General features: G+C 39.9%; 2 protein-coding genes across 5 annotated transcripts in view; one reads left to right on the forward strand and one right to left on the reverse strand.

Moving 5' to 3' along the window:
• FBXW2 (F-box and WD repeat domain containing 2) overlaps window positions 1-14,652 on the reverse strand; it is a 27,384-nt gene extending 12,732 nt beyond the window's left edge. Inside the window, exons 1-5 of one of the 4 annotated variants that reach the window (XM_015570633.1) lie at window positions 14,576-14,652; window positions 14,362-14,470; window positions 14,100-14,234; window positions 9,434-9,851; window positions 879-1,073 (exon numbers count right to left, since the gene is read on the reverse strand). In XM_015570633.1, the coding sequence (XP_015426119.1) occupies window positions 879-1,073; window positions 9,434-9,851; window positions 14,100-14,165 (679 nt within the window). In that variant the 5' untranslated portion in view covers window positions 14,166-14,234; window positions 14,362-14,470; window positions 14,576-14,652. Of the gene's footprint in view, window positions 1-878; window positions 1,074-9,433; window positions 9,944-14,099; window positions 14,471-14,575 lie in introns of all 4 variants that reach the window. The other 3 variants (XM_006773984.2, XM_006773983.2, XM_006773986.2) reach the window with 3 other exon arrangements.
• A 2,895-nt stretch (window positions 14,653-17,547) lies between these two features.
• LOC102755888 (putative UDP-GlcNAc:betaGal beta-1,3-N-acetylglucosaminyltransferase LOC100288842) lies at window positions 17,548-20,563 on the forward strand. The gene is made up of 2 exons (XM_006774016.2): window positions 17,548-17,623; window positions 19,289-20,563. Exons 1-2 carry the CDS (start codon window positions 17,618-17,620, stop codon window positions 20,390-20,392), a joined length of 1,110 nt encoding a protein of 369 aa, XP_006774079.1. The 5' UTR covers window positions 17,548-17,617; the 3' UTR covers window positions 20,393-20,563.
• The last annotated feature ends 6 nt before the right edge of the window (window positions 20,564-20,569 follow it).

The following is a 20,569-nucleotide window of genomic DNA, read 5'->3' on the forward strand; positions in this document are numbered from 1 at the left end:
TGCCTGGCTGCCGGCCGCCATCTTGGCTGGCAGTTAATTTGCATATTGCCCTGATTAGCCAATGGGAAGGGTAGCGGTCGTATGCCAATTACCATGTTTCTCTTTTATTAGATAGGATATTCAGGTATCTGTTTCTTTCATCTTATCTCTTGGCAGTGGCTTGTTATCAATTGTCAACCAAGCTCCAATTCAATATAGTATATGTAGATCACAGAAATTTGGAATGACTATCACTCCAAAAGATTTTAGCTCTATTTCTACAAATAAAGGAGACTAAATATATACCAGTAAGTGTAGGACTTACTCAATTTGGAGGTAAGGAACCTGATAAAGGCAAAGGGGGCTGACTGTTCAACAGGATATAAAAGAAATAGGAGAGAAAAACTGTCCCCTCACAGCATAAAGGTGTATAGATAGAGAAGAGTTTTAAAATGGGACATGGAAAGATACCAAATAATAACTTGAATAAAGAGATTAATTGTCATGACTGAGAAAGGAGAGTGCAAGTTAAATTAAAAAACAAAACAAAAATGTTATCACATTCTTGGCTCCTGGCTTTACGGATGAGGTTAAAATATGTAAACTCTTGGCCCTAACCGGTTTGGCTCAGCGGATAGAGCACTGGCCTGCAGACTCAAGGGTCCCGGGTTCAATTCCGGTCAAGGGCATGTACCTTGGCTGTGGGCACATCTCCAGTAGGGGCGTGCAGGAGGCAGCTGATCGATGTTTCTCTCTCATCGATGTTTCTAACTCTCTATCCTTCTCCCTTCCTCTCTGTAAAAAATTCAATAAAATATATTTTAAAAAAAAGATTCTAAGAGCAAGAAATTTAAAAAAAATAAAATAAATATGTAAGCTCTTAGAAAAGGGCAACCCACCGGCCCCTGTGTGCCCCCGAAAGTGCTGGGTCCTGGCTCCGGAACTCCAGTCCCAGCAGGCCACAGTGTTGTCAAAGGAGCCTGTCACAAGTTTCTGCTCATCAAACTTCACCGCTGCACAAGTATGGGTCTGTATGCCATAAACGCACTGCCCTGTGCTCACATCCCACAGTTTTGCAGACAAGTCATCTGACCCTTAAAGAGAAAAACAGAGTAATTAGTAAGAAAACAAACGATGAAGAAGGAAAATCAATTTCCAAACCATGGTATTCTTAAACAAGATCCTCTGGGGTCACTTCCTTTAGCATTCCCACTTTATAGCAGAGAAAACCACAGCATGGAGAGTAACAGGACTTGTTCAGAGTTACCAAAATGGTGTTAACAGCATGGGGGCTGAACACAAGCTTTTTGGTTTAGTCCTTTTCCGTAACTTTCCAGATTATAGAGAAGTGTTAGACTAAAGCATCCCTTAGTGCTTCCACTTATAAAACATCATAAAATATCTCACCATCACGAGCTCTAATTTGAGCTTGAAATCATAGGCATTACCTATGATTGCGTGTGTACACTTGCATGTTTGTCCATTACCCAACAACCCTGAACAAATAAAGAATGCTGTTAGTAAAGCTGTTGCTAGAACATGTTCTACTCTAAGGCAAGTCAAAGAGGAGCCTCAGATCACAGGTTAACTGCTGAGAAGGTTAACTGCTAATTTCTTGGGCCATCTAGAAATGTGTAAAGGAACTTCTAAGACAGTGGTTCTCAACCTTTTGGCCCTTTAAATACAGTTCCTCATGTTGTGACCCAACCATAAAATTATTTTCGTTGCTACTTCATAACTGTAATTATGTAATTCATACTGTTGCTACTGTTATGAATTGTAATGTAAATATCTGATATGCAGGATGGTCTTAGGTGACTCCTGTGAAAGGGTCATTCAACTGCCAAAGGGGTCGCGACCCACAGGTTGAGAACCACTATTCTAAGATAACCAAGGATAAATTACTACCAGGCATTCACAACAAACCAACAATGAGCTTATAAAGCCTCTTATAAGAATCGAAGGGCCCTAGCTGGTTTGGTTCAGTGGATAGAGGAAGCCTGCGGACTGAAGGTCCTGGGTTGGATTCCAGTCAAGGGCACATGTCCAGGTTGCAGGCTCGATCCCCAGTAGGGGGCGTGGGAAGCCTGCACTGAAGGTCCTGGGTTGGATTCCAGTCAAGGGCACATGTCCAGGTTGCAGGCTCGATCCCCAGTAGGGGGCGTGCAGGAGGCAGCCAGTCAATGAGTGTCTCTCATCATTGATGTTTCTCTCTCTCCCTTGCCCTTCCTCTCTGAAATAAAATTTAAAAAAAAAAAATCGAAGGAAATTTTGAGGACACAAATATCATCACTATGACAAGGACACAGTATTCTAGAAAAGCACCAAATGACCCGTTGCCAAAAACCTAAAATGACTAAATTAACACCAGCCACAATTCTACCTTTAAGGTTTGGTCAAGAGCCACTGTTTCAGACAATGGAAAAATAACTATCACTATGAAAGAAGTAGAGCATAAATTTTAACCTAGGCAAACCCTATGAGAACATACTGAAATGGAAATTTTACTGTTTAGGACTGTTTCCTCTCTATACTTGGTTGATGGTTCTCAGTGGGGATATAAGACATTAGAATTACCTGGGGAGCTATATCAAAGCATATATACAGGGCCCTACCTTCAGAAATTCTAAAATTAGAATATCTGAGGAGTCCAATAATCTTAAAAGCTTGCCAAGTAATTCTAATGTATGAGCAGTATGTTGAGAACCAATATTCTAGAATAGTGCTGTTCAATAGAAATATAATGCAAGCCACGTTAGTATTTTAAAATTTTCTATTATTTAAAAAGTAAAAACATAAAAATTTAATATAATTTAACAATGTTAAATTATCATTTCAACATATAATCAATATAAAATATGTTAGCCCTAGCCTGTCTGGCTCAGTGGATAGAGCATCAGCCTACGGACCAAGGGGTCCCAGATACGATTCTGTCAAGGGCATGTCCCTCGGTTGCAGGCTCCTCCCCGGTCCTCAGGGCTCATGCAGGCGGCCACCAACGGATGTGTTTCTCTCTGTCTTTCCCTCTCTCTTCTCCTCTCCCTAAAAAATCAATGGGAAAATACCCCCAGATGAGTATTCAGAAAAACAAAACAAGACACATTTATTCTAGTGAGACAAGTGAATTGTTACTAGTATCTAAGGTTCTATCTCATGGATATGGGTTAGATTCTGCAGAAAAAAGTAGTTTCATTTCTGCCTATGATGACATTACACTTATCACAGTGACAATTCGGAATTTTGCTTTAATTATATTTAAAATCCTAATTACTAATTAATATCTCAAAATTTACCTTTAGAATAGAAAAGTAGTAATAACAATCGAAGGGCCCTAGCTGGTTTGGTTCAGTGGATAGAGAGGAAGCCTGCGGACTGAAGGTCCTGGGTTGGATTCCAGTCAAGGGCACATGTCCAGGTTGCAGGCTCGATCCCCAGTAGGGGGCGTGCAGGAGGCAGCCAGTCAATGACTGTCTCTCATCATTGATGTTTCTCTCTCTCCCTTGCCCTTCCTCTCTGAAATAAAATTAAAAAAAAAAATCGAAGGAATGGAGCGTGAACAAGAGGAGGGAGACTGGGGGAGCACTTGGGCGGAGGCCCAGCCTGAGGGCAGGACAGAGCCTGGGAGCCCGCGCTGCGCCCAGGGCTGCGGAAGGTGGAGAAGCACGTGGCCGCTTCCAGAAGCTTGTTTATCATTTGAAAAAGGAGGGCTCAACCCTGGCCAGCGTGGCTCAATAGTTATAGCGTCGGCCTGTGGACTGAAGGGTCCCGCTCGGATTCCAGTCAAGGGTACATGCCTGGGTTGCGGGCTCGATCCCCAGTAGGGGGTGTGCAGGAGGCAGCGAATCAATGATACTCTCTCATCACTGATGTTTCTATCTCTCTCTCCCTCTCCCTTCCTCTCTGAAATCGATAACAATATATTTAAAAATAAATAAAATGTTATATCCTAAGTCTTTGAAATCCAAAAATGAGTATTTCACATCTCAATTTGAACTAGCCACATCTTAGTGCTCAAAAGCCGTAAGTGCTAGTGGCTAGCTGTGAGTGTTATTGGACAGTGCAGACCTAGATAATCTTTAAGATTGGGCATTTTGTGATTGTATTCCTAGGGAGCTAAGGCAGGTAAAGAAATCATTTTAGGATCTGACCACAAACCCAATTTGTTGCCAAATCCTGTCAATTCTATTTCAGTGGCTGCTCTTTCATTCAACTTCTCCTTTTTAAAATCTCTCTACCCTTACTGTCCTAAACCTAGGCCTATTTACCCTCATCTAAACTGCAACAAGTTAATCCTTTAATTTGGAACCTCTAGTATTCTCTATGTCAAAGAGTCTCAGCAAAAGCAGGATCATCTCCTAAGAGGACATGCTAGAAATTCTTTGGGGTGGCTTCAATTGTCATAATGATTTAGGGGGTGGAGGGCTATTACTGGCATCTACTGGGCAGAGGCCAGGAATGTTAGACATACTGCAATGATTGGGACAGTGCACAAAACAATTATCCTGTAGTTTGCATGACATTCTTTTTTTTTTTAAATATATATTTTATTGATTTTTCACAGAGAGGAAGGGAGAGAGACAGAGAGTCAGAAACATCGATGAGAGAGAAACATCGACCAGCTGCCCCTTGCACATCCCCCACTGGGGATGTGCCCGCAACCCAGGCACATGCCCCTGACCGGAATCGAACCTGGGACCCCTCAGTCCACAATCCGACGCTCTATCCATTGAGCCAAACCGATCTCGGCTGCATGACATTCTTAAAGGTTTGGCCAGATATCCATAAATGGAAAGCTTATTCTTAGTTATCTGAGCCTAGAATCTGTTTTACAAAGCATATTTGCAGTTTATTCTGAATTTTCTAAGAGTGCAACTACTCTTTCTAAGAGTAAACTGAGGAAAAATATACTTTGTTTTTTTTGGGAACTTGCTAAGCATTTTCCATCATTTGAGAAATCACACCACTGATGGTATCTGTGACACAAGTACAATGTTCTGCATTTATAGCTATCATGTTCACCGTCAGTAGATAGAAGCGCAAACATCTGATTACTGTTTTCTAGCATAGCTATGCTTGCGCGCTATATGTTTAACGTGTACTATTTTAAATTACAGCCTTATTTCTCCTCTGAAACAGAGTTTAGGCATTATATTGATTTTTAAAATAGGTGTACATGTAGATAAATTATTTCTATGAATTTTATTTTAAGATGAAACTACCCTAAAGTATGTTATAAAAAGAGGCCCTGGGACTGACAAATAATAAACACTGGTCTACTTGAAGCAGAAAATCTGACTCTCTGGCCCTTTTCTGCTAAAAAATCTTTCATAGTTTTTTTCTTCCTGCTTATAGAAAACTGTCCAAACTCATGTTCACAGCATGCAAGGCTTTCACAACACACCTAAGCCTATTTCTTTACATTCTAAGAGCCACTTATAGAGTCCCTACTTATATCCTAGAAGTCCAGCTAACATGAATTTTCTTCCTACATTCTCTATGCTCAGCCCTGTCATATATTTGCTAATGCTGATCTTTCTAGCAGAAAGCTCTACTTTGAATCTCACCTCTCTAAAGTCTACCCATTCTTCAAGACTCAACAGAAACCACTGCTCCATTTTCTCAAATGGAAATCACTCCTTCTGAACTACATGAATTTCCTTTTTACACATTTCAACTAAATCATTTGGTCATACTTCTTGTATAGCTCTTGTTTTTCTTATTTGACTATAAGCCAGATGTCACAATACGGCAGCTTGCAGGCTTCTCTTAAGTCAGATCTGACAACTCTGAGCCTGAATCCCACATAGCAATAATTCACGACAGTGAAGCAGCAGCTACCCTCTCTAGAACGGCAGGTGTTCTCTGACTAGCCATAGTCCATGTGGAGAGTTCTACTTAACCAGGTTACCTTCTTGATCCCAGTATGTGTATTCTCTGTTCCAACTTATTTATGTATATCTTTATATTGTCTTTCACATAGAAGGCATTTTAAAAATAAATGCTTACTGAACAGCACAAAATACAACAGGTCCCTTTCTTACCATTTCAAAAATGAGCACAATAATTACCTCATTCTATCTATCCCATGTTAATTTTAGCATTAGCCATCAATCTTTATGGCAATATCATTTTATTACTGTTCAAAGGGCTAATCTGAGAGACACTATAAGCTTATTTCCAAATTAAGAATTTCAATTAAGAATTAAGAATTTCAATTCAATCACAGTGAAAAATACAAGCTAAGTGACAAGATGACACAAACACTTCACAGGCATAACTCAGAGATATTGCAAGTTTGGTTCCAGACCACTGCAATAAAGTGAGTCTCACAAATTTTTTGGTTTCCCAGTGCATATAGAAGTTTTTACACTATACTGTAGTCTACTGAGTGTGCAATAGCATGTGTCAAAACAAACACACAACATACCTTAATTAAAAAATACTTTATTGCTAAAATACACTGAGCAAGTCAATCTTTTTGCTAGTATAGGGCAGTGGTCGTCAAACTCATTAGTTAACAGAGCCAAATATCAACAGTATAACAATTGAAATTTCTTTTGAGAGCCAAATTTTTTAAACTTAAACTATATAGGTAGGTACACTGTTATTAACTTAATTAGGGTACTCCTAAGGCTTAGGAAGAGCAACACTCAAGGGGCCAAAGAGCCACATGTGGCTTGCGAGCCGCAATTTGCCGACCATGGGTATAGGGTTTTGCCTTCAATTTATGGGGGTGAGGGGGAAAGGCAGTATCTGTGAAGCACACTAAAGCAAAGCTCAATAAAACAAGGTATGCCTTTGTAATTCTGTAACAAATATTTTTCTCACTAATAACAGTCCCAGGGATGCTACATTAGAAAAAATTAAATGAATGCTTTGGATTATTTTCAACAGACACAGCATGACTTCCAATACACTAACCTGATTAATTTAATCAGAATAAAAATAACAGAACATAGAAGAGAATAATTACAAAATGCAAGATTGGGCCAGTTTTTATAAATATTAACTTTCTGGGTAGTTAAATAATTCAGTGAATGTGTCCCATTTACTTCTGTTTCAAGTAAGTGGAGTTTTTATTGTACTTCAAAAGTAAAGTTTGAGCCCTGGCCAGTTGCTTAGTAGGGAGAGCATTGGCCCACAGACTGAAGGGTAGCAGGTTCAATTGAATTATTTATTTTGGTTGCAGGCTCGATCCCCAGTGCTGGCGGGGCATGTGCAGGAGGCTACCAATCAATGTTTCTCTCTCTCTCTGTCTCTCCTTCTCCCTTCCATTCTCTCTAAAAAATCAATGGAAAAAAAATCCTCAGTGAGGATTAACGCACACACAAAAATGTAAAGTTTGATGAGATTTTTTAAAGCTAGAGGTGGTTCTGAAAATGAGTCAACTGTCAGTATTTACCTAAGTACGAATGAGTTAACACTGCATCTCAAGCTTTAAAATAATTTTTTAAATACCTGCCATTGATTATGAGGCAAAAAGGACATGGAAAAGCCCTCACCACAACTGGGAAAGTACATTAAAGTATAAAAGAACAGATGATGTTCCAATAATCAGTCTTATAGGAAAATAGCATAAGCACGGAGTAACTTCAGTATGACAAACAAAACCAGGAAGTGCCTTACATTTAATGTTTATTTTATAAAACAAACTATTTGGGGTAATATAACAAAATGTATATCCTCATGAGTAAGAAATAAAAATTTAAAACAATCATGCGAAATAATGTATCTTTTAACTATTAAAAATATTAAAATTGGCCGGTATGGTTAAGTAGTTAGAGCCTCTTGATTCCCAGTCAAGGGCATGTACCTGGATTCCATCCTCAGCCCTGGTGGGGGAGGTAACCAATGGTTGTTTCTCTCTCTCTCCACCCCTCTTTAATAGATATATGTAAATATTTTAAAATAAATGTTAAAATGCAGCCTGGTAGAACTCTGAGGGAGAAGCAGGTTATTTAAGACTGCTGTAGGCATGGCATCAATTCAACCTATCTGGAAAGGATATTAAGAGGAGCTATAAAATCATTCATATTTCTGGATCTGGTGATGCTACCTTGAGGCTTCTCCCCCAAATAAATAATTCAAAAGGAAAATATGCAAACAAAACATTGAATATGCACTAAATGGAAATGGCTATATAATGATTTATTTACACAAAAGAACAGTATATATTATGAAAAATAGTTTAATAATTTAGGAAATACTCAAATATTTATTAGAAATTATCTTGGATGAAGAAAGAACACAGAGTATCCCTATATATTATACACAATGAAAGTGAATACGTATTGGGATCATTTATAAGAACTGCTGAGAGTCATCTGAAACACTAACAATTATTTACGCCCTAACCCGTTTGGCTCAGTGGATAGAGCGTCAGCCTGCGGACTCAAGGGTCCCAGGTTCGATTCTAGTCAAGGGCATGTACCTCAGTTGCAGGCACATCCCCAGTAGGGGGTGTGCAGGAGGCAGCTGGTTGATGTTTTTCTCTCATTGATGTTTCTAACTCTCTATCCCCTTCCCTTCCTCTGTGAAAAATCAATAAAATATATTTTAAAAAATAAAAAGATTTACAATGCCTGTCAAAATGTACTGCTTAAAATGTGGGCAGTGATTATAATCATTTGTAGAAACACATACCCATTATAATTGGAAGATATACAAAATCTTAAATTTTAATGATACCTATATACATAAAAGCCTAAGCAACCAGAACAACCAGAACAACTGAAATGACTAATCACTATGATTTGCCCTGACCACCAGGGGGCAGATGCTCAATGCAGGAGCCGCCCCCTGGTGGTCAGTGCACTCCCACAGCCAACCTCCCACAGCCAGCCAACCTCCCTGGCTGGCCCGCCCCAATAGGTCCTGATCACTAGCCAGGCCTAGGGACCCCACCTGTGCATGAATTTCATGCACCAAGCCTCTAGTGTTATATAAAGTTATTTAACTGCCTAGTTCAGTGGTCGACAAACTGCAGCTCGTGAGCCACATGCGGCTCTTTGGCCCCTTGAGTGTGGCTCTTCCTAAGCCTTAGGAGTACCCTAATTAAGTTAATAACAATGTACCTACCTATATAGTTTAAGTTTTAAAAAGTTGGCTCTCAAAAGAAATTTCAATCGTTGTACTGTTGATATTTGGCTCTGTTGACTAATGAGTTTGCCGACCACTGGCCTAGTTAAAATATCCACTGTATTTCTTCCCATGCCCAAACTCTTAACTTCTAATTCTTCTTAGCACCACAGGAATTTAAAACAAGAGAGACAGACATCCCTTCCTAACCAGTACAGACAAAGAAGGAAACAAAACACAGAGAAGGTTATGTAATTCTTCCACGAAGATCTAACTACTACTTGCTTGGACTAAACTCAACTTTTGAACTAGTTTTTCCCCAAAATCACTATTGGGAGGCAGGGGGCAGGGGGAGAACAGTTCCAGGGTCCCTTACCTGTACATAGAAGTCCATCTTTGTAGTAAAGTGCATACACTCTGGCACTGTGTCCAATTAATGATGAGGTTTCAAAGGCTTCATGGTCCTCCAGTTGTTTCATTCTCAGAATAGCCTTCAAATAAACCTTCTTCCAGTGCAAAGCGTCCTGAACAGAATCATCTATCTGCCAGCCCAAATTTTTACATGCAATCTGCCACACCTCTGTGCAGGCACTTATCACCTTATTCCACTGTTTAGAGACGAGGCAGCATGTGAGTAAAGTCTGAGGATCGAGCCATTTTAACAAATAAAAACTGAGCTCCAAGGGCAGGAGTTTGAGGAAGTCCCGCTTGAGGAGAGTCTCCAGGTTATTAGAGAGGTGCCTGAGCTGAACTGCCCCACTCAGACTAATCAGGTGATCCAGAGTTTCATTTTTCTGCAAGTCCGTCAGAGAAAGAAATGTAACAGAAATGTTATCAAGCCATGTCTCAAAGTCCTTTCTCTCCATAAGGTTATGGAAAAATTTACCTGTGGCACATCAAAATATTGTATTAGTTCTGCTCAAAAGACCGTTCAAGCAAGACTACTAACAAATGAAGTATTAAAAATTAGTATAAAAATTTTGGCATTACAACTTTATGCTTAGTTACAACATTACAACTTAACAGTTAATACACTGTATCGACATTTTTCCATGCACACAAAAGAAAATACATTTGAGAAAACATTCTTTAACAAATCATGATCTCCGAAACATAAGTCAATGAAACTTATGTTGATGTGTGTGATTTGCTCCTTTTGAAGTCTAGCACATGCTACATGCATTTTCAAAGATTTACAAAGCATTCATTCATAATGAAACAATGTATTTTACATAATATATCCCTCCTTCATCAAAATCATAACATGATTCCCTTAATAATTTCTATTTAGGCATTAAAATCACAAAAATAAGCACCATGATGTGACAACCAGAAAGCGAGTCTAGAGCAGTAACCTGACACATTAGTTATCATGCTAGACACAACCTGACCTGTTACCAAAATCACAGAACTCATTACTGGCTTTTGTAATAGATGTACAGGCATAAATGTTTGGGGAAGAAAAATACACAGATTTAATAAGTTAGGTAGCTCAGGTATTCTGGTTCTTCCACTTCCTTTATGGCACTGCCTGTTAGAACATGAATTACCAAAAGCCCTATCTGGCCTTACATAGTCTATTTTTTATAAGCCTCATGTGAACTGGTGACAACTCTTAACCATGTGCCCCAGAGTTATGTGGGTCTTAGATGTCTGAACAAATAAATATTCCTGATACTTACAAAACACCAAAACCCAGGTATCCTCACCTCCACTGTGCAGACAAGGAAGTTACAGATCAGAGGAGATAAGTGATTTGCCTATAGTCAACAGAACTAAAACAGCAGAACAGACTTGGAAGCCAATGCTCTCAAGATCAGTAATTTTCCAACAAGATCAAACTGTCTCTCTCTGAAGTCAGCTATAACCAGGAGCATCCCAACCTTGTAACTTGATCTGGGGGCACTGTGCCTTTGTGATTATACCACCCCTTAGGAAAACGACAAATTGCTCCAAGGCTAACGGGAACAAAAAAAATTTGCAGTATCCAGCATTACACAGTGTGGCAAGGTGTCAAATCACTCCTAACAATGGGGACTAAACTATTGGAAAAAGAACAAAAATAAAGCAAATCAGTAAAAACCATTTTCCCCAAGATTGGCCGTGTGTTGATAGATGTTAGTGCTGGGTGATGAAGATTTATTATTCTCTTTCTTTTTACATGTTTAACATTTCCATGATTAAAAAAAGAAAAAAAACCATTCCTTCTAATCTGATCAATTTCCCACCGGATTATCAAACTCATTTTTAAAATGTATGTCCAAATTAATATGGAAGAGGGAAATAAATTCCTTTTTATATATGTCACCTAGATCAGGTCTACACAAAAAGCTAGATCTCATCTTCTACCTTTATGCAAGCTGAGTAAAAACCATTTTTATTAATTTTCCCAATATCAAGTTTGGCAAGAATGTTATTGGGCAAAAAAAGTAGAAGCAACCAATTATATCATCTAGTTTTGTTTTTTAGAGGAGTGAATAGACTTTAAAATAATGCTCTTGAAGTCTCAGGGTTTGGGTTAGGTAGAATTTATTTATTAATTAAAGGATTTTTTTGGCTGCCAAAAAATAATCAATTCACCAAAAGTTTTATCAACTTAAAACAAGATAAGACTCTTACTTCTCAATCCTACCAATCAATCTATCTATAACACTTCAAAAATATTTTTAGTTTAAAAAAAGCATTCATAGCAAGACAAAAACAACTCTTTTAGATGAACATTTATACAATGTCACAACAGCTAATAACTTAATACTGGCCAATTAAAAACATACATCAAAACATCTGCCAGAATAATTTTTTAGTGAAAAAGGGAATAGGGTTTCCTCTAACACCTACACACACAAAATTTTCCACAAATCCATTATAAAAATGCTTACATTTATGAAAACGGAATTGTTATTTAAATGGCCACAAGACAAATTTATAATACCCAGGAAAATATGATCAGGTTCCCATTATTCTTATTTAAGAGACATCCTACAGCATGCCATGTGCTCATGACAACACAGAAGACTGAGGAACAAGATTTTCAGTGAGCACCATTATTAAAAAAAACACCAGCCATTTCTAAGAATTATGTATTCTCCTAACTCCTAAGAAAATTTTTCCCCCGAATCCTTACAATTAGAGATTGCCCTTTAAGCTACTGAACCCCTTATGGGTGGCTCTTTTCCAGTTCTTCATCTCTGACTGTCATGAAAAATAAAAAGAAGAATCTTTATTTTAATCAAGCAAGCCCATTAACTCAGTAGAACGCATGATTAAAAAACACCATTCTGATTTCTTCTTGAGCTTTTCCATAGACAACAAGAACAGTTTAGTTTGGTATCCCTATAGCTGTATATTGAATGGAATTCTATTTATTAAACATTGTCTGCATCATGAAAAAAAACAAAACACCAGTTTTTACTTCTCTAAAAAAATTAACTAACTTTGGAGGGAATTTTCTTAAGGCCACAGGCTAAACTGAACACTTTTAGAAGAAAGCTTCTAGGAGTATGTGTTATATACTAGCAGCATAAGGCCCCGAGGGGAAGAACTTCAGGAAGCAGAATTTCCATTCAACGTGAGGAGGAGCTTTTAAATCATCAGAGCTTTTTAATAATGGAATAGCTGCCTCCACAGTGGTGAGCTTCCCATTACTGGGAACAGTCAAAGACAATTGAATACAAAGGCAAAATGAAAATGCTTTACAGTCAAAATTTTTACTGATTGAGCTATCATTCACCCTGAGAGTTGTGAAAATCAGAAACAGGGCAGGGACATGCTTAGCACAGAGCTCAGTAACTCAAATGGCACTTTTGTTAGTTTTATTATCATAAACACCTAGCAGGCAAGTTTGTAGTGACCCTGAGGCTGAAAGGGACATGAGCACTAACATCCCTTTGAACTCTATGATCGTATCACACAGTTTCTCTTAAAATGGCTTGATATATGGAAGAAAAACTCAAGGGCTCAAACTTACTGGGCATTTAATTTTAATAATTAAGGGCCATTATCAAGTTGGGGCTAGTTTCCCACCAGGTGTATTTTTCTCTCCACTTTGCGCACACTCGTGCTATCTTGCCCTTTTCCCCTCCATTCAAGATTAAACTTGCCCTCCTGCCCTCAATATTAACAATCACAAAGCTCTGAAATGGGCGGTATGATGAAAAAGACTCTTAAATTGGGAGATGGGAGACCTGGGTTTGGTCTCTGGTTCTGCCCTTTTAACCCCCTATGTTCCCTTAGGCAACTCTCCTATTTGTTTTGGTTTAATGTCTACTCATAGACATTACTTCATTTGGTTTTCACAACCTTGTGTAAGGTGTCAGTACTACTGCCCTTAACTAATAAATGAGGAAATTTATGGCCCAAGAAGTGGAGTGACTTTCCGAGGGTCCCACAGACAGCAGCAGGATCAACATCTTGCCCTGCCCCCACCCTCCCCAAACAAAACCTCTACCTCTAGGTCTTACTTAGAGACATGACATTCTGGGTAAAACATGGTGAATGCATTTTCCTCTCCTCCACCAGCACCTGGCCTAGTCAAGAGCAAAATCAAGACCTTTGTTTGGGGGGAGGAGGCTTCATCTTCCCCTCTTATCGAGCATAATCAGCAGTTAAAAAGTACAGAGGCGTTCACAGACACAGAACAGCTTTTCAATATTCAAGAAGCTGGTAACACTGGTTGTCTCCAGAGAAAACTGAAGAGCTGAGGAACAGGAGGAAGGGGCCCCTTTTTTTGAATTGAAAACTACGTGAATATACTATCCATTTATATATATGGAGGGCTCTGCAACTCCACTTGCTGTCAGGTGACCCTGGGCAAAGCACGTCACCTGTTGCAAAAGCCCAGTTGCCTCACTTGTCAAACTGAGTTGTAGCCACTTGTAACCATGAACAACGCTGCCTACCAGGGTGTTTGTGTGTAGGATAATGTATGTGAAGCGTTGAGCACCGTACCTGACACACTAGTAAGCCTACAAGAAATGCCAGTAACCATTATTATCGGCATGAATACCGTTACCTTTATTTCAAGCAGCACCCCACATACACACCTGTTTCCATGGCATACCCACAACTATGGCGCAGTCCCTCACGTTAGTACAGCGCTTGCACTTCATACACCTCTCGACACTTCATCTTTCAACCTCAGGGCAGCCCTGGAACGTCACTGCTAACGCATTTCGCAGCTAAGGAAACCGAGGCAGTAACTCCGAGGCTCAATTTTCCCAAGTCTAACATCAACTCCAGAGCCCTTCCACCCGTCTGTCGCTCCCAGGTCCCCGGCTCCGGGAGCGTGTTCCGCGCGGCACTGACCTGAGCGAGCGCCCCAGGGCCCGGGACCTCGCGCAGGGCCCACACCGACCAGGCGCGCTCGGGCCGCCAGAGCCTCGCAGCGGCTGGGTCCGCTCCACAGCCATGGCGCCTGCAGGGAGAAGAGAACAAGGGCCGGAGGTGCGGCGGGGCAGCAGAAGCGCGGGCGGCTGCGACCCCCCTCCCCGACAGGCCCCGCCTCGTATACAGAACAGACCTGGACCCGCGGCCGCCGCTCTCCGTCCGCAACCTAACCCGGGAGCGGCTTCCGGTGCTGCTTGCGTCATCTCCGCGCGTCCCTCCGCCCGCGGCGCCCAGCGGACGCGGCTGCACTTCCGGCCCCCGCCTCAAGGGGGAAGCAGCAGGCTGAGGAGAGCGGCGAGGGTGGCGGAGCATGCGCAGTGCGGCTCTCTCGACAGTTGCGGAGCCTGGACCTAAGCTTATTTCCAGAATATCGGAACATAGCCAGCGCATTTATGTTCCAATCTGATTTTGCTCCAACTCTGCGGCACTTTTTCTGTTATCCTCACTTCATGGAGGAGAGGGAAGAGAAGTTAAGAGACGTGTCCAAAGTCAAACAACCTACTAAGCACCTATTGTGTCCCAAACACTGCCAAGAAGATAAGGGTTAGTGAACAAAAAGCACAAAAATCCTGGCCTTCTGGGGCTTATCTCCTAGTGGAAGAGACAGACAGATAAATAAGACATGACGCAAACTTTAGCAAGTGCTAAGGCGAAAAATTAAGGTTGGTGAGGGAAAGAAGAGAGATGATACTTGAACCTCAACTCTTACACACTCTGGCTGTGCCCCAGCATGGTTACTTAACCTCTGGCTTTATTTTCCTCATCTGATCGTTCTGGGAACTAAGGAGATAAAACAGTCTTTAGTGTCAAGCTACTTTTTATGTTATAGCACTCAATTCCCACCACAACCCTAGATGCTAGTTACTATTATCAGCTCATTTGTAGAGATGGAGCAACCCAGGTCAAAAGAATATTTCAACATAGACCTTCAGAGCATAAGTATCCTTATCTCTTCGTAAGGGCTCATAAATCTCACATACATGTGCGCGCGCACACACACACATTTACATGCATCTTGCCCAGCAGTGTCCAAACAGGTCTTTCAGCAATGATATTCTCTATCTGTGCTATCCAATAGGACAGCTGGTAACCTCTGGTGGCTCTCAAACACTTGAAAATTACCTAATGTGACTAAGGAAATAAAATCTTAGTTGTATTTAATTTTAATTAATTGGAGTTTTGACCCTGGCTGGTAGCTCAATCGGTTAGAGCACCATCCCAATATGCATGGTCTCTGATCAGCACACATATAAGAATCAACCAAGAGTGAACAACAAATCTCTCTCTCTCTCTCTCTCTCTCTCTCAAAAGCAACAAAAATAATTAAATGGTTGGTGTGGACCCTGCGTGAGGTCCCAGGCCCTGGGGCGCTGGCATGTGGCTAATGGCTACTATACTGAACAGCTCAGTTGAGTGATATAGGCATAACACATAATACAGATGTAAGACAATCACATATACAGTTAGTGGTAGAGCAGGGCTCCAAATAGCCTGAGTCCATCTACAGTACTTGAAACATGGGAAATAAAAAATTACTGTGGGGGGGGGGCAATAGGGGGATGAGGACACATATGTAATACCTTAATCAATAAAGAAATTTTTTTTAAAAAGACTGTGTGGGGTGGAGCCAAGTATGATGTCCTGAAAGTCAAGTCTCAAGAGAGAAAATTTGATTTAGTAGGCAACAGGATGACTCTGCAGGCTTCTAAGACAGAGAGTCACTGTTGACATTATAAGAAAATTTAGGAAGACACAAGTACACAGATCAGATAACCTTCATGAAAGGGAAGGCAGTACTAACTAAGGTAATCAAGAAAACCAAACACCTCTATATGTTTCCAGCAGTCTCGATCCAAATATGGTAGAAGTTTGATGACTCAAACTGGAAATTCCAGATGGAGCTGCTCCAGAGGCAATATATTGTTTGAAACTCTTATGGACAAAGAAACCAAATTCTCTAAGTTTAAGCTCAGAGGAGACCCAGGAGCAAAATATATGGCTCTATAAAAAATGAAAAGAAAATTGCAAAATAGGATGTGTTTAATTAAATATCTCTAAGACCTACTTAATTGTTAGATTTAGTATATGTAAAAAATCCCTTTCATTTGAATGGTTTTCAAGGTTAGGTTTTCCAACTTTGTAAAAAGTTCCAATGTTAAGCAATGATCGTTGAGAAAAACCTAGACAACTTTAAATGTAATGAGTTATTCCTGGTCATGTAATTACAAAAACTGATGCAAATAGCCAGTGGGAAGATCAACATGTGAAAAGAAGAAAGAGAAAAAAAATAGCCTGGTCAGATAACAGAGTGCTCAGCACAACCGCTTCTGTGACAGAAACATGAAAATATGCTGGATGTTGTTCTTTCCTGAAAATAAACTTACTGGTGGAAACAATGTTTGCGATACTTCCTACATATATATGCTCTAGGAAAATAGCTAATGCTAAATATCAAATGCTCAGTCTCTTCAATTCAGGCTAAAATAGACTACATGTTATTTTCCATTCTGGGATAGTTACCTGGGAGAGGTAGTTGGATGACACATGATTTAGTAAAGCTCTTTCATAGCCCTACACTAGGAATTCAAAATCCTTCCCAATGAAACATATCCCAAACCTCACCATTTGTTTATATGGGGAGAAAAAATTGCACCCACTGGTATGACACATATTCCTGGATGTTTAGTACCTTTCTTGCACATGCATGTGTGGAGGGCATGAATTACTTCAACTGTTCAGTTGTGTGAGATGCACTCCAAAAACACTATGTGACATTTTTCCTTGTGTGATGATGCTGTGGAGAGGGGGTGTGGGTGAACTGTTCTTTCAACTCCCAGGCATACTTCACCAGAAACTGGCATAAAGACAAAGGGTCAGTTTCAAGAGGTAAAGAAGAGTGGAAGCATTTGAAGAGGTTTGCCTTTTTTTTTTTTAACTCTTTGTTCTGGATTCACTCTAGCTGTAACATGATCAGCGCTTGCTCTCCTATATAGCCAGTAGGTATTCTGGGACAAAAGCTTAGGTTGATTGGCTAGAAACCTTATCCTTAAAGTCTGAGGCACCAAGTACTTTACTTCAATTGCTGTTAGACTGCCTTGATCCTGAGACACATTTGGGCATAATTTGGCATCTGGACTCAGTAATTTTCAAAGCCCTGAAATTGCTCACAGACAACATGCAGGTAAGTTTCTTATAATCTCTGAAGCATTTGCTATCTATTACAATAGCCTTTGAGGTGGCTGGAGTTTCTTCTATGTACAAATAATCAGCACTGAGAAAATGGAAAAGAATTCAGATTCTAATATCAGGACTTTGGTTTGGTTGTTTTTTCCTGTTCAACAGACATGGAAAAGTAAAAGATAGGAGTCAGGATTCTCTAGTGCAGTGGTTCTCAACCTTTCTAATGCCGTGACCCTTTAATATAGTTCCTCATGTTGTGGTGACCCCCAACCATAAAATTATTATTTTTTTTTAAAGATATATTTTATTGATTTTTTTTATAGAGAGGAAGGGAGAGGGATAGGAGTTAGAAACATCGATTGAGAGAGAAACACCAATCAGCTGCCTCCTACACAATTATCCACTAAGCCAAACCGTTTCGGCCATAAAATTATTTTTGTTGCTACTTCATAACTGTAATTTTGCTACTGTTATGAATCGTAATGTAAATATCTGATATGCAGGATGTATTTTCATTGTTACAAATTGAACATAATTAAAGCAGTGATTAATCACAAAAACAATATGTAATTATATATGTATTTTCCGATGGTCTTAGGCCACCCCCGAAGGGGTCGCGACCCACAACTTGAGAACTGCTGCTCTAGTGGTTAAGAGCGAGCTTTGGAATTTGACATACTTGAGTTCAAATCATGGCCGCACTTCACCCCCTTACGCATTGAATGATCTTGGGCAAATTACTCAACAGCTCAATGCTCAGCTTAACTTTGAAAAACCTATTTGAAAGGGATATTGCCATGGCTAAATGATTAAGGCATGCAACTGGCCCACGACAAGTGTTCAATAAGAGGTACCTATTATTATGGGAGGTTTTGTTGATGGAAGCGCCAATGAACAGAGATTTAATTCCTTTAATGTTTCCTGGATCTATTATATTACAATACTGCATATACTCTTCTAAATGGAAAGTTGCCATCTCCTTTGATAAAGTGACGGAAGCTTGGCACCATTCCGTCCTAGATCTCTGAATGGGGTGCTAAGCAGATAGCAGGAATTTGCCCATATTGACAGACATGTCAGGTGGATTAAGGAACCTTGTCAAGACAGACAATGTCAGAATCAAGTATTAGAGTAAGTTGAAAAGTCATACTGGAATAATGTAAATGTTTGATAGTAGCCATTATGCAGTGGCCAACAAAAGCAACTATGTCATTGAAAATTAGCCCTTGACCTTTGTAATTAGAGAAGAAACTGATCCAAGAGCTTCAATTCCAGGAAGAACAGCATGTATTTTCCTATAGGCTTTTAGCACAATGATGCCACTTGTTACTTTATATCCATGTGCCTATGTAGGACTCTTGGCTTTGACACAGAGCCTGGTATATAGTAAGCAGGCTCTCATCCAAACAGGCGAGAAAAAAACTAATATTTTATTCCGTTTCCACTTAGTGCCAAACACTGACCTCACACTATGGAGAAGAGATAGGCATGATGCCTGCTGTCCAGAAGGCCATGATCTAGCTGGGGACAGATTAACAAAAACACTTAAAGTAGTGTACCACTAAGTGTTGTAAGTGATATAGTGTTTGATGGGGGGAGGGGGGGCGGCGGCAAAAACAGAAATGGAGATGAAGGTTGAATGAACATGTGTCCTTTTCTTATTTAGGTGACATTCTGCAGACTTCGGACTCACCAGTGGTGTTTCATTCTGTTTAATGTTATCCTATTTCATGCCTTGTTTTTTGGGGCTGATTTTGTGGAAGAATACTTTCTGCATGCTTTGCCTTATGTAGATATGAAAGTTCTTGAAATTAAGGATAAAGCAAGAAAATTGAACATGGAGCCCCTAAGAAGTAACCTTTCCAAATATTATATCTTGAGCCAGTCGGAGGTCTGTAAAGGGAAGAACATATTTTTGCTCTCTCTTATCTTCAGTAGCCCTGGGAATCGAACAAGACGGGACCTCATCAGAAAAACCTGGGGTAACATGACCAGTGTCCAAGGGCATCCCATTCTCACACTGTTTGCTTTGGGAATGCCTATTTTGGCAACTACCCAGCAAGAGATAGACAAAGAGTCCTATAAGAATAACGATATAATCGAAGGAATCTTTTTGGACAGTGCTGAGAACCAAACTCTAAAGATCATCACAATGACGCAGTGGGCTGTGACTTTCTGCCCTAACGCCTTATTCATTCTCAAAGTTGATGAAGATATGTTTGTCAATCTACTAAGCTTGGTAAATTATCTTCTCAATCTGAAAGAACACCTTGAAGATATCTATGTAGGAAGAGTGATCCATCAGGATATGCCCAATAGAGACCCTACTAGTCAAGAATTTGTCCCTCTTATTGAATACCCAGAAAAGTACTACCCAGATTACTGTAGTGGTGAGGCCTTTATTATGTCCCAAGATGTGGCTCGGATGATGTATATAGTTTTCAAAGAAGTACCCATTATGGTGCCTGCTGATGTGTTTGTAGGAATTTGTGCCAAGTTTGTTGGCCTTATACCCATCCACAGTTCAAGGTTTTCTGGGAAAAGACACATCAGATACAACAGATGTTGCTATAAGTTCATCTTCACATCTTCAGAAACTACTGATGCCGAAATGCCCTTGGCATGGAAGGAAATTAATGATGGGAAAGAATGTACACTGTTCGAAACTTACTCTGGACTCATTTCCTGCAAGCTTCTGACATATCTTGACAGCTTTAAACGTTTTCATATTGGTACCATAAAAAACGACGCCATGTATCCTGGTGATTAGGCTTTCTTTTTCTTATACGTGTGTTCTTTTTTAATTAACCTCCAACCTTGTTACAGAAAGCACCCCTCCTTCTTTATGTAGTTTTAATTGTACTCAGAAAGTTGCAAAGTTTTAGTGCCCTGATACATCATATTGAAATCTCATTTCAAAGAATTTGAGTTGATATAGCATGACTCT

Source organism: Myotis davidii, unplaced genomic scaffold, assembly GCF_000327345.1.
Source record: "Myotis davidii unplaced genomic scaffold, ASM32734v1 scaffold964, whole genome shotgun sequence".
NCBI lineage: Eukaryota > Metazoa > Chordata > Mammalia > Chiroptera > Vespertilionidae > Myotis > Myotis davidii.